Genomic DNA, 14,489 nt, shown 5'->3' on the forward strand with positions numbered 1-14,489 from the left:
GTGCCACTCGCCGTCGAACAGCTTCTCCGCCCTCTCGAAGGTGCGCAGCATCTGGTTGCCGCGCGGCCCCGCGTAGAAGAAGTCCAGCGTGCGCGTGTTGCCGTGGAAACGTAGGCCTACCTGCTCCCGGCCCTGCGGGTCGCTGACCTGCCACAGGTTCCAGGACATCTTGGCGGCGTCTTTGGTCATCTTGAAGGTAGCGATGATGGAGTAGTCGGTGGGGAGGCCATTGGGGTAAACGTCTCTGCACCACGGCATCATGGGAAGTTACGAGGTGTCACATGTCAAGAATATAAAATACACAAGGGAGTCGAATCAACCCAATTAATCATCATGAGCGTATGTTGAGCAGATCTCAGCATGGCCATGTGTTGCATAACAAAGGCCCCAATCTTCAATGAGTCCGCACACTAAGTGAAACCAAACTGCTGTTTACTGTTAATTTATTTTTTTCACTTTCTGTTTGTGGATCAGAGGTTTTGTGAATCCTCTGTGTAGTTTCGTGCTTGTTTTTATGTGGAAATAAAAGCACTCCGGTTCAAACGCAAAAGCGTTCACAATGTGCAACGTTGCCCAATCTAGCCCCTTCATTGTTTCCCATGTGCTGTTGCCGATCACAATTCTCCCCACAATTTGTCGTTGATTTATAGTGGTGTGGTTCCCCCTACTCCGTACACAAACACTGCCTCGTTGTCAGGCAATGGGAGTTCAGCGAGGACAGCGTAGTTGGCTCCGACACAAAAAGGAAAGACCCAACACATGGATTAACCACTCACAAGCCTCACAAGCAGAGGGAGAGAGAGAGAGAGAGAGAGAGAGAGAGAGAGAGAGAGAGAGAGAGACACTGCTACGTGCTCAAGACACTCTAGAATGAGTTCATGCTGATTTTATGCAACCTGTATGTATTGTCACTCTTTAAGAAATTGAGATGATAAAGCATTTCTAATAACATAGCTTACCACTTTCTTAGTGGTAGTAGGGTAGCCAAGTTAATTAAACATTTTGACAGTATGTTGTGATTTCTGTTGTGTGGTTCACCACAGCCCCTTATTGTTTTATATGAAAGTACGCTAAGCTTCCAATACACTGACCCATTCCCAGTCTTCATTTTAAAACTCTGGGCAGCCAACAGAAAATGCAGAGGCCATGTGCAGAAAAGGAAATGAAAGCTATTGTTTGGAGGTGGGCATGATTGCTCTCAGCTGATTAGCAGAGGTGATGGAAAACCTTTTCCTCTTAATAACTACACATTCAAAAGATGAGGGTGTGAGTGACTCATGATTACATTTCAAATAAGCACACTAGCTCTCCTGAAGTCCTGAATTGTCTGTGCCTTTTTTATGGTGGTCTGTCTCCCTCAACATTTTAAGAGGAGCAGTCCCTCACATGCTGATCTGAATACAATTCTGGCAGTGTCATCAGGTTAAAGCTGCCAAGGATGTGGATGCGCTTCGGCATAGTGCTGCCAGACTTGATCTCAGCCCATTTACCTGGGAGTATAGTCTGGGAATTCTCAATAGAATAGACTGAATAGAACCAGATTTGTCTACTGTCAATCAGTAAGCCATTGGGAGTCACTGGGGTGATGACAAAAAGGAAATCTTTTGTTTTGAGATATCATTTCACTGAACACTGCTGCTTCTACCACGTAGATTAGAAAACATCATCTTTATCAGTAGATATCATGGCTCATGCCCCTGGAGATCATCACTATCAGTACATATCATGGCTCATGCCCCTGGTGAGTTAATTCTCTAGTTAGCCTGGCACTGCCCTGAGCTGTTCATGATATAAGACACTGATTGATCCCATATTAGTCCGTACAAGTAAGACCTACACTTGTTAGCTTTCATCCCTAGCCAAATTAGATTGAAGACCACATTGAAGATGGTGAGTGTGGATAAGCAGTGCTGGATTTTGAGCTGCAGCTCCATTCGGTACCTCATGGTCTTCCTGAGGTGGAGGGAGGGGTTGATCCTGTAGGCCACTGCATCTGGTTCGGATCCGTCCACCACCCTCACCCCTGTGGACTCTGACAAGCCAAACTCCTCCAAGAGGTCAAAGCCTAAAAATAAACAGCCCTGGTGTTAGTGATCTGGGAGATGGGGTTGGACTGTCATATTGTCAAACAATGCTCACACTGTGACGGAGTGTTTAAATCTACAAAGGACTTGATGGTGAGGTTGTGACCATAGAGATTAGACTGGGCATCATCAACAAAATAATCAGAGTACAAGAGTAGAGTACCATAGAAGAGTAATACATTTGGTGTCAGAGTAATACATTTGGTGCCATTACAATGCTATTTAGATGGCCCAGATCGAATTTACTTTTTCTGAAGTATAACCACCTTATATTTTCAATGAATTATTGTAAACACTCCTTGTGATGAGGCAATTTGGCTAGGCACTTATGTACACCCTTTCATCAGTATGATAGGAATCACTTTGTTTCACTTTCTTTTTCCTGATGTATCAGTATAAACATGTGGGTGACATGGGGATCAATAAAGTAATACGTGCCCTACTTATGACAAAGCGTGTCAGTATACATCCTTCAGTGAACATGGCTTGCCATGAGATGTCAGTAGTAAGGCTCACACTGTCACCTAGCGGCTAAATATGTGCCTGCACGTTAAACCCATTCATAATTTGGCTCATGACTCTTCATATGACCTCGGAGGGATCTCACGCCTGTTCATCACCAGCTTAAGTGGTCGAGTTTTTCAGTCGTTTACGCTTTGTTGCAGATGATAACAATACACAGGGACTGTGAATCACTCACTTGGCAAATCCTGGCATGTAATGCATCCAAAGAGGACGAGAAGAACGTGAACCACCAGCATTTCGTCAAAAGCTGGCATTTTCAAAATTTTGACAGTCAGGAATTAAATGTGCCTAGAAGAAATATCATGATACGGGTTAAGTGAAAATGCAAATTAATAATCACTAGAAATGACAGGATTTTTAAAAAACAAGTTGTTTTGAAAGGTTTTGGTTATAGACTGCTGTTATGTATCTAGTCTGGAAATTCTGACCGAAGTGTAGGCCTAACTAATGTTATACAAAACCAACTATACTCTCCTTCGAAAACCTCTTTCATTGCACTGACTATGGCAACCATACTGCGATTCTGAAAATAAATCTGACAAACACTGAGTTTATGTAAGTCATTTTTAATAGTGATATTAACACGTGTCAATGTCTCCATGGAAAAAAGAAACCACAAGCGAGCGAGTCAATGACAATGACCAAGTTCTATAGCAAAAGGGTAAACGTTCATGGCAAATAACGGCAGAATAGATTCCACATGAAGTGCAAATAAACTGTCCTTATAGGGTTACAAGTACGACGTCTTCTCCAGACAGAATATCTTTTAAAAAAAAATGCATAACCAGAATTAAATACATAACCTCGCATAGGTAACCAACTAAATATCAACGCAAATCGTGTATATTGGACTTACTCTTATTCTCATAATAACCCATTCTTACAATTATTCTCATCTGTGCATGAACGGGATTTCACCAAATATAGTCCTAACACACTGAAATTAGGCCCTGTACTCATGCATTTATTTTATATGGCATAACATTACTTGATTACTTGGCATATTTTAAAAAACAGGTTAAAAATCGACAAGTCAAGCAATGGTCGTCAGTCACTTAACTTCCATAGTACTGCATCACTGTTACAAATAAAGCTGAGAAGAAACGTAAGTAAATATATTCTCAGTTAAATATTTTCTCAAGATTATCAGATCAGATTCCGTCAACGGGGGCAGCCACTAAACTTTCCTGACCTGGCATCCATCCATATCCTGATATTCATATTCATATTTGATCCAAGCATGTGCAAAATGTTGCTAAAACACCAAATGATCACTTACATATTCTTGAGAAGGAGAAATCCAGTGCTGACTGCAGACGGTTCCTTGACAGTTCCCGCAGTGAGGATAGGATATAGCCAATTTTTAAAGTGCCATCCTTAGGCCGAGCATTCAACACCTAGCCTCCTCTGTGAAGTGAAGGTAAGTCCCATGGGAATCTGACCCTTGCGCTCCACTCCACCTTCGGGCCCAAGGGATCTGCGCGTTCCCAGAGGTCAGCTTGACCAAAGAAATATGATAGCTACCAACTTCACCTGAATATAGATGACCCGACGTTAGGTTGTGCACCTGCCGATCAAGTAGGCCATGTCAGTATTTTGGCAGCAAAGTAAAATAATTGTAGCCTATATATATTGCATTATTAGGCTGGTAATGTTTACATTGTTGTTTTTATTATTATCGCCACTGTACATTTAGGAGTTTTAATGTAATGTGAACATAATGTCATAAATTATACAACTTCCGAATATTAATGCTACATGTGGCATAGTGTGCCAATTGAACTCTCTGTGTAGAAAGACTTCACATCTTAATGGAGGAAGTACGACTGGTACAATTTTCATGCTCAACGTTAAAGTTATTGGCCATTTAGGCCAAGCTACAGACTGCATGTCTGATATGGAGGTTTACGTGTGCCCATATGACTTTAGTTTCCAATAAAGCATAAGATGGCGCATTGCTTTCCTAGTTGCGCTGCTATGCCTGTTAGCTTACTGTTTGTCAAGGACAGTCGCTTTCTGTTCAGGTATTCTGGGAGAAAGATGTAGTATGTAACGGATAAGCTTGAGCTGGGTTATGTAAACATTCCTCCGCCCTCAGATCGTCTCTTCAGAGGTAATTGCCACATACATGCATACAGTTCCTCTGCGTTGTTCAGAGGTTGTCGTTTGTTTATGCTTCTGAATCTAGACTAGACATATTATGATTTGTTTTTCAATACTTAAGACCCCCCGTAGTTGTGCATAAGGACTTTCCTCAGATACAACCCTGTCTGTTGTCCCAAAGGATTTCAGATAATTAATAGCCCCCCATTCTTTGTTTTTATAATAAAGGCTGAATGTGTCAAACGCGTAGTTTTAGATCAAATGATAACATTTTAAATGTTGTGTATTAGCGAAATAAAGTATTGTCATATTAACTATTTGCACGTTAACAACTCTTAGTTTCTGGCAGTTTGTTAGTGGTGCCTCGTCTCCTAGCGTAGTAAATGCATTAACAGTTAGCAGGTAAGAAGGCACTCTTATCCCATGTCTGATTTAATGCAGATGCCAACAAACAAATCAAAACAGTTTTGCGGCATTGTTTTGGGAGGATGGTATGATCATTGATTTGGTGCTATATGTGACCATATCTCTCTTTCTCTCGCTCTCTCTCTCTCTGGGATTAAAGTCTCTGACCTCTCTCTCATCTCTGCTGATTACTTTCCCCCTAATTCTCTGATATGCTTCACATTAATCCATAGGACAGTAAATCCCATCTGTCCCCTCCCACTGCAGAGAAGGAGAACGAGATGCCAACACACCATTCCTGCAGAACTGCGGGGTGCACCTCTCCTCACACCCCACCAACCCTCCCCTTTAATACAACACTGCCATGTACCCCGCAAACAGGGGACGTCCCCGGGACCTATAGAAAACGTTTCCCAATTGTCACCGCAACATCCTCGGGACGTTCTTGGAACGTCGTGCAAAACGTCCTAGGTTTGTCAAGGGAACCATACACATTTACGTTTTTGGAACGTTCGGAAAGACCATTAGAGGACGTCGAGGGGACGTCATTTTGCTTACAGGGTACACAGCGCAATAGATATCCCTCTGAAAATATCAAACTACCAGACCTGACTTATTGGATGCTACTTATTCAGTGGTCCCACAGATATGCTGAATGTAGATCTCTACAGTATGAATGAATGGACAATGGCCAGTTCACCTGCGTATACCACCGTGGCTTTCCTGCAAGCAGATTTATTTATTACAAAACAAGGTTTAAGGGTAATCCTTTCCACTCAGGCAAAATGAACCATACAGTACACTGACATGAATGCACTTATGAATGTCTACTTTCCAGAGCATCAAGAGACCCCTGTCCAGAGTTCCATGGTGTGCACGCACGCGCACGCGCACACACACACACACACACACACACACACACACACACACACACACACACACACACGCACGCATACACACGCCACTGTAAGTTAATCAAAACAAAATGTTAACTGCAGGTGCACAGAGTGAGTATGACAGAGTAAAGGCCATAAGTTCAGGGTTACTGCTGTGTTTAGTAGCTTGCACAGGTTTTTTTTTTAAAGTTTTCAGAATGTATTTGCTGTGGTTATGATTTGTTTGTACAGTATATTAGGTATTGCCCTTTTATATGTGTATTGGCAACACTTCATTGCACTTTTAAATAGATGAATAAATAATAGTGTTGCCTCAGCAGAGTACAGTGACGCACTGTCTGTCCCGCGCGTGTCAGCTTGAAAAAATTACAGTACATTCAGCATCTCTTTCAGAGCACAACTCATGTAAAATCGTTAGTTTAACTCACAATGTACAGTTTTTTGTTCTTTTTTTTTTTTGCCCACCTTTACGGGAAAGGCATTCATTAAATTAATAACAATCAACATGATAATAACAATATTATGACAGGACATTATTCACATGAAATAAAATACAGACAAATACACAAGGCCATAGGCATTCCATTCACACTTGACATGAAACCACATTCTTTTTCTCACATGGAATATTTTACATCTTGGTACACTTCTTAAGTTACTAACTAGTACAGAGTTCTTTTTTTTTTAGTGTCAGTCTGTGTGTCTCCAGTCTGTGTGTCTGTGCTGAGTGTGTCAGGGCCGCTCGGCTCCTGACTATCTCTTGGAGGTCTTGGCCAGTCTGCTCTGGGTGGGGGTGGACCTCCGTTGGGGCGTGGGGATTTTGGAGGCCTTGCCCCCGTGCGCTCGAGGGGCCGACCGCGGCGTGGCCTGCCGGCTGGAGTCGGGTGCAGACTCTGACGCGTCGGAACACACCGACTGGATGTCGGAGATGTCGAAGTCAGACGCGTCGCTTCCTCGTCGGCTGCTCCCGCGGCTGCCCGCTTTACTTCCGGGTCGGCTGAAACCCTTTTTGGAATCTGAGGAGAGAAAGCACAAGAGAAAAAGCAAAAAACATACTGTGAAGACGTGACAGGCAAAGTTATACAGCACTATAAAAACATAAGAAACACATTATAGTATACCAAAGTGTTTCACTTGACAAAGCACAAAAGTGTTTACAACTAGTACAACACACAAAGTATGTGTCGACACATTTCTCAAAACTCTGATTTTACAAGTCCAGGAGACAAAATCCTAATATGACACAAGGTGAAATTACTTACTGCAAAGAAAAAAAAAAGACAAAGATAAAAAGCACTACAAAAACATCAGAAATACTTTACATTACACATTACAGTTTGCCTAGTTGAACCAGCTACACTCACCGACTGCCTGACCCCTTGCTTTAAGTACTGCAGCAGATATCAGGGTGCCTTCCTCTCCAGACTGGAACCCCTTTCCTGATAGATACCCTGGGAGTCGGAGTTTGCTGCCCTGGATAGGAGTTCCCTGCGAATGTGATAAGTACACGTTTGAAAAGGGCACTTCTGAAAGCACACATGAGCTCGTTAGATACAAGTGAGTCCACAAAGCACACACGAGCTCGTTAGATACGAGTGAGTCCAGGCTCAACAATGACATCCTTCACGGCTGTTCCATTACGAGGATCTCTTGTTCCACCGGGAACTATCACTTCAGGGTCAATGCCAAGAAGAGCTGATAATATGTACATTATAGCTTAATGCTTATTACAGTATGTTAATGGTGAATGGAAAATCTTAAGTTATTTTTGTTGCATGCAACCATTGCTGTAAGAATAATTTTCTCAAAGTCGAGATGTGATTGAACAAGATCAAATATTTGTTAGTAAAAGTACACATTAGGAAAGAAAGGAGCGCTAGGTGCTAGTTGTTTAAAAGCAGATTGGAACACTGAAAGAGCAAAGTAGCGTTGTTAGGGTTGTTAGTTTTCCATAGAGATTCTGTCATACACACACACACACACACATACACCCACCACGAGTTAGTGCATGGTATTCTGAAGCTCAATACCCAACTGAAATCAGAGAAAACAGTCTAGGACTGCATTGTTTAAGGGGTAGTCATCTTGTATGCGTAACAGTATGATGTGTGATGATAGCTGATAACAATGAAGTATAAGGGAGTGAGGGATCTGTATTGATTTCAGTTGGAGAGCAATCGGTGGTTAGTTTGGCGCCGTTAGATCAGGATTTTTCCACGCTTGCTTATGCACTATACCTCTGAGGACGACCCCTGGCTTTCAAAGGAGTCGGATGATTTAAGAGGGGTGGAGGGTTTGCTGTTTGTCAGCCAAGGTTTATCATAATTGCGGGTTATGTGTTGGGTCTGTGAGGAACAATGGCAAATCATGACACAAAGGGATGGAGAAATCAAAGACAACATGGGGGACATAGGAACACAAAAAAAGGGGCCAAAACATAAACTGATGAAAGGCATGAAGAAAAACAACAACCAACAACTACAGCAATGGCACAAATAACAAAACAAAACCCTTTCCTGTGATGATGTACTTGGTTGTGATGGGAAGAGGAGACAGATGCTAAAAGACATAGGCCTACGTAACAAACAGTCCACGCTCACCTTAGGAGTACTGGTCTGTGGTGGGTTGGGGTGTGCAGTACAGCTGTGGCTGGAGTTTGACCGGTTGGGGGACGCAGCCCTCGATGACGGACGTGACCTCCGACCCCTGTAGCGGAAGCTTGCCATCACCTGATGGGTGCCTTCTGGGAGAATGAACTTCTCTCGAAGCTCCACATTCGTCCTGCCTTTTGCTATGGGGGGGGGGAGATGCAGAACAATGAGCAGAGAGCAGGAGGAGCGCAGAAAGAAATAGAACAAAATGTTCCGGGAAAATATAAGAAATTCCTTTTCAGTGATGGAGAAAAAATGAATTCATTTCAGGTAAATGAAACCAATGAGCTTTTGAGCATTTCAAAAGTACTTGAAATGAAACCATCAAACCAGACACAGTGATGGGTGTTGTTGTGATGATCGGTGCACAGGGATTACATGCAGATGTTTCACATAACTGTGGCGCACAGCTGGTTTAAAAACGCACACACAAACTAGCTACAAACCAAAAATTCTTTCACACACCGTAAACTAAGATCAGCTACAGTTGCCTTTAATCCTTCATGATGGCAAACAGGAACTATGAACCCTGCTATCACTACAAGGTTCAAAGGTTCTAAATAAATAGGACTGATTCGAAACATTTATCTTGACAGAAGTTTCACGCTGTGATGCAAGAGGAAAAAAAAGACGATTGGTATTTTAGGGGAAAGGGTTGTCAATCCTGCACCTACCCACCCACTCTACACTACAAGTCTCCCATCTGTCCCTGATCTGAAAGCACCTGATTAAAGCCAGTGTTATGGTGAAGCTCTTGATTCAATCAGTTCAGTTCAGCTAGAGGGGTGCATATGAGGCGAGTAAGGTAGGCTGAGTAGGTACTGAGGGTATCCCTTGACTCTAGTTCACTTTCTAGTCACACTATAACTAATGATATCTGCAAGGATTGTCAAGCAGCACTTCACTTCACTGCACTGTAAGAGAGATGTGGGGGCGCTCTAGCTCCAGGGATTAAGAGAGCCAGAGAGAACGATCCACAGCTCATCTCACAGCACGTGGAAAGAGAAGCTGAAGACGTGACGCCAACAGAAAGCTGCATGCCAACAAAAGAAGAAGATCAGACACTGAAAGTGAGAATGCCAAAATGACAGGAGGGGGTGACTGGTTTGGTTAGGAGGGTACCAATTCAGGATGGACACTCCGATGAGGGCACACACACACACACACACACACAGGCACAGGCACACTGAGATGCAGCTGCACACATACCAGGGGGATTGACCAAGGAGAGAAATTGTGAGAGGTGCCAACCTATAGGAGACTGAGTAATTGACGAGTTTGATTCCGAGCGCAACATTTTACTCCCGTGGTGATGAACTAGAAGAAATGACAGAGGGTTCAGGTCACAGAGGGGACAGGAGGAAATGTTAAGCAGGAGACAGCGCCAAAAAACAAGAGAGAGAAAGAGAGAGAGAGAGACACACACACACAGCGATCCAGGGTAGTACAAGAATACAAGCACTCAGAAACAGCCTATTGGAAGCACTGGGAAGGACATCTAGGCACACTTTATGACAGCAGAATCAGAGATAGAATCAGAAACTCCACTAATGGAGCTTAGCTCTAATCGAGATATATTGCATCTTAATGTAGGACTGACCACAAGCTTGCAGCTCTAATACATCTAACAAGAGAAGAAATTAGGGGAAGGAAAACTCATATTTACAATACAAAACACTGAAACATTTCAAATAAGACAAAAACCTGAAAGGGAAAAGACAAGTTTGTTGACAGGGTTTGTACCTCGACAAGGGTCATTCTTGACCAGAAACTCGTCCAGCGCCATCCATCCGCCTCCCACGCGGACCATGACAGTGCTGCGGAGGATGCGGACCAGCCGGAGCTGCTGGGAATCCCCAAACTGAGTGCAGGAGGCAGGGAACGGAGACGAGGTGAGATGAGGGGGAGAGAGAGAGAGACGGTGAGGATTTGAGGGGATAAGAGGACATCAGATTCACAGCACGCAGCCCAAGGCCATAACTGAGCAACCAGAGAAACCACAACCAGAATTTGAATGGCCAATTCTTAGACCTGGAGGTGTTGCTGGAGTCCAGAGGTATGTTTCTTTTTTTGGTTATGTGTTTTGCCTCTTTAAATCAGCTTGAGTGAGCAACTGTCACTTTTTGACTTGAATTAAATAGATTTTGAGTGTTTAAATGTTCTGGTTTATTCCTCCTGATGCTCAGCTAAGACCATTGACTAAGGCAGAGCAACACTGCATTCAGCGAATGCCTCATTCCCATGAACACAAGCAAAGTGAATGGTCAATCCAACTGGTTGAAGCATGTGACGTGAGCAAGTGTTTTTTTTTTTTCATTTTTGTTAGGTGCACAGTAAAAGTGACTTCAATGAACTGCACAGATTAAGTTTGTGATTAATCAGTTGTGAGTGCTGATAAAATACAAGCAAAGGTTCCATTTCTACAAGCGATTCCGTTTCTTTAGAGTACTTCTAATTAGACTGTGTGAGGCCACTAGAGTGTGCTGCAGCATAGCCTGGCCCAACACAGAGACACGGAGGCTGTATGCTATCTCTACGAGGAATGTCAACAGTCCAATAATTGTGTGAGCCTGTATGGCTTTCCAGTTGGATATGGCCATGTGGTACTAAGTTCACAAAACAACACTTAAGGCCTCATGCTCACTGTAATAAAACAAAAAAGGGTTGATAAAAAGAAAGAAAAGCAGACAAGACGTTGAAATGCCGCAAACCAACAATACAGAAACAGAACAGTTGCACTCTTCTAGATCTACGGTCAATTGCACGTCACCATATTTACAAAAGGATGTGTGGACACTGATGCAAGCCAATGCAGCTACACCCCATTTGCACACACTAAGGGTGAGGCAGAGGAGGGGAGGGGAGCGGGGACATGTGAGGAGGGGGGATGATTGGTATCCACTCTCGAGCCAACCACACGGTAACACTCAGAAGATGACCAGAGAACTGAAGGCTCTCTAAATTGGCATTTTGCTCTTTTTTATTTTTTAAGTTTAGTTCATCCATTCAAACATAGCTCTGAATGATATCCCATCTAATGATTCGATGCCACTGGTGAATTTGGTGATCAGGTACAGTAAAAAAAAAACAGACATGATTTTTGAAGAATGATCAGGATAAAAAAAGTCACAACAAATGGCTTAAGAATGACCATTTACCAGGATACAGCTTTCCAACACCGCAACGTTCAGTTGGGAGTTTAGATTTTGATAGTCCCTGTTTGTTAATGTCTCATCGGCGGTATAGGTGTCATGTAAGCATTGAACCAGACCAAACTGTTAAAAGAAGTGTATCAGTTGATGTGTAATAGCAAGCTGAACACAGACTGACGCACATGACAAAAGAAGCTTGATTTAAAAAAAAAGGGAAAATAGAACAAAAACATGGATTTCCTTACAAACTCAAACAGGCATGAGCAAATTGTACATTTTTTATATCGACAAAAAAATGAACATCCCACAGCCCATGAGGTCATGTGACTAATGACACCTGAAGTGTGACTCATATGTTTAAATTACAGCCAGACAGAAAAAAAGCCCATCCCACTGCCACAGCCAAAATGAACTGAAGGAAGAAGATAAACACATTCAACAGAAACCTTTGGCCGGGTTTAAGCGGGGGGTAACTGAGAAATGCGATGGGTTGAGGGGTGCACAAGCCTTAGTTAAATCATTCCCTGAAGAGTTAGGTTAGAAGTTAAAGGGTTAGCATATAAATCAGAGCAATGTGCCCAGAAGCTGAGCCCGTACCACTATATATGGTTCTGCTATAATAAGGGAGGGGGGACGTTAAGGATTTTGTGCAACTCACAAGCAGATATGCCATTTCTGTACTAAAGGCATGTACTGTATACTTTCTCTTGATCAATTCGCTTCTACCACTGCATTTGACAAAGCTTTTCAGGGAAGAGTTATCTAACTACATTCCCAAGAATTGAATACAATATCTCCTTTCTGTCCTTATAATGCAGCCAGATAGGGCCTCTATTAGCCTACAGTACATTCAGTAATACTTTAAAACTGAGGGGAATGTCAGCATAGTGACTAATGTGGCTGCTTTGTGAACACTTTCTTTACGACATGAAAAGAAAGAACTGTACCCCGGAGGGGGGTAAGACAGTCATCCATAACACATTCCCCTTCTGTGGTCTCACCACCTGCCCACGGCGCTTTCTCACAGCATTCACACCGAGCCTGGTCTCACAGGAAGGGTCTACAGGGTAAGAACTCTAGGCCTAAGAGCTGAATGATCCTGTCCTGGTATTACTGGAGACATTTTCTCTAGCCTATCAGCTTCGGAGCTCAAGATCAGGGTTAACTACTGGAAGGTCTGAAAAGTGATTAAGTTGAAACAAACAAACAAAAGGACACAGGGAGCAGCATCACACAATAGAGAGCGTGTATATACCTGATTTCCAAGGTAGAACTGATGAGGAAGGGAACAATAAAAAAAGATAAAAATAAGTCATCTGGTATGTTACAGTTTTAAAACTTGACATTTTAAAATGGTGAACAATAGGCTGGAAAAACAACATACATGTAAACCGGTTTAAGCAATTAGATGATTCAACAATTAGACGGTGTATTCAGTAAACCCATTTATCATGACTGCTAAATCCAATTGTATGGCAACAGCATTAAGGAGCTCAGCGTGTTTGTGTCATGTGTCTTTCTTTGGAGTTCACCACATGTTAGGTATTGTTTCTGTTCTATCTGAAGCAACAACTGTGCCTGATGGATGGAGGATGAACCCAAACTAGCTTTCTAGTCACTATTCTCTAATTCTCTGAGATAAAAGGTACAGTGCCAGCAACATATTGAGATAACTAGGTTAAAGGTCACGGATTTCATTATTGAATGGCTAAACAAGGTCCTCTTCTTCTTCTTCTGACAACCCAACCCCTATCCCATTTCTGAAAGGGTAAAAAAAAAAGAAAAAAAGAAATCAAAGCCTACATTCAGTTGTGCTGAAGTCATTCTTTCTGGCAGGGTTTACGTGTGGGGGGCATACAGGTCCCGCTTCGTGAGATGGTTAACAGGGGTCAGTGGAAAACCGCCAATTTTCCGCACTTAGGATTAGCCTTCCCGCTTTCGCAAAAAAAAATCTCTTTTCATCACTGTACGAGTCGGTGTGAGACACTGCTTAGTGTATTTGTGCTGGCCGGCCCCTGACATGCGTGAATGAGGCAAGCACCACATCCGCCCTCTCATGGCTATGGCACTTCTCTTTCGAAAAAAGGGCGCTGCGAGATCTCATGTTGGCTGCGCTGCTTGGCACAGACTTGTGTCTATTCTGGTGAACTCGGGTTGCCGAGGTTGAAAGCATTGTTGCTACGAGATCTAAACAGAGTTGCTACGCCAACCATGAGGTCATGACAGGTGTTTAGCGAGACACGTACCCGGTACTTGTTGGCGCCGATCTGCTCCACTTGGAATCGTTTAGGGCATTTGCATTTTGCCACTTGACGAGTCACCTGCACAAGTCAAAGGGAAAGACATCAAAGTGGATAAGAGATGCACTTGAAACATGTAATGATGAGTCATTCTGTTTTGCCACATGGCTGTGAAAGAAATCTGAGCGTACTTCATCTTCTATTTTGTCCGCGTCTGTGAGGGGTTTGTAGGCCTCCTTGTTTGGATGAAGGGCAGCCACAAACTCGTAGTAGTCAATATAGCCGTCTCCATCCCGGTCAAAGATGTCGGCGACTGCACTCATCTCTAGGCGACTGGTTGGGAATTCTAAAAGTTCGGAGAGCAGTTTTAGTCATTCAGTGGCTTTAGAAAGATCTACTCATTTAATTAACATCTCCTGGCAACACCCCTAGC

The 14,489-nt window shown here is 43.0% G+C and overlaps 1 protein-coding gene across 11 annotated transcripts in view; it reads right to left on the bottom strand.

Annotated features, from left to right (window-relative positions):
- Positions 1–5,812: 5,812 nt before the first annotated feature.
- The window catches only part of dst (dystonin), a 127,423-nt gene continuing 118,746 nt past the window's right edge, over positions 5,813–14,489 (bottom strand). For 4 of the 11 annotated variants that reach the window (XM_031579602.2, XM_031579601.2, XM_031579607.2 and 1 more), the window contains 8 exons: positions 14,248–14,402; positions 14,063–14,137; positions 13,072–13,089; positions 10,408–10,525; positions 9,916–9,981; positions 8,614–8,804; positions 7,378–7,501; positions 5,813–7,029 (listed from right to left, as the gene is read on the bottom strand). In XM_031579602.2, the coding sequence (XP_031435462.1) occupies positions 6,767–7,029; positions 7,378–7,501; positions 8,614–8,804; positions 9,916–9,981; positions 10,408–10,525; positions 13,072–13,089; positions 14,063–14,137; positions 14,248–14,402 (1,010 nt within the window). In that variant the 3' untranslated portion in view covers positions 5,813–6,766. Of the gene's footprint in view, positions 7,030–7,377; positions 7,502–8,250; positions 8,359–8,613; positions 8,805–9,873; positions 9,982–10,407; positions 10,526–11,822; positions 11,940–13,071; positions 13,090–14,062; positions 14,138–14,247; positions 14,403–14,489 lie in introns of all 11 variants that reach the window. The other 7 variants (XM_031579600.2, XM_031579605.2, XM_031579608.2 and 4 more) reach the window with 3 other exon arrangements.

The sequence above is a fragment of the Clupea harengus genome, chromosome 13 (assembly GCF_900700415.2).
Source record: "Clupea harengus chromosome 13, Ch_v2.0.2, whole genome shotgun sequence".
Classification (NCBI taxonomy): Eukaryota; Metazoa; Chordata; class Actinopteri; order Clupeiformes; family Clupeidae; genus Clupea; species Clupea harengus.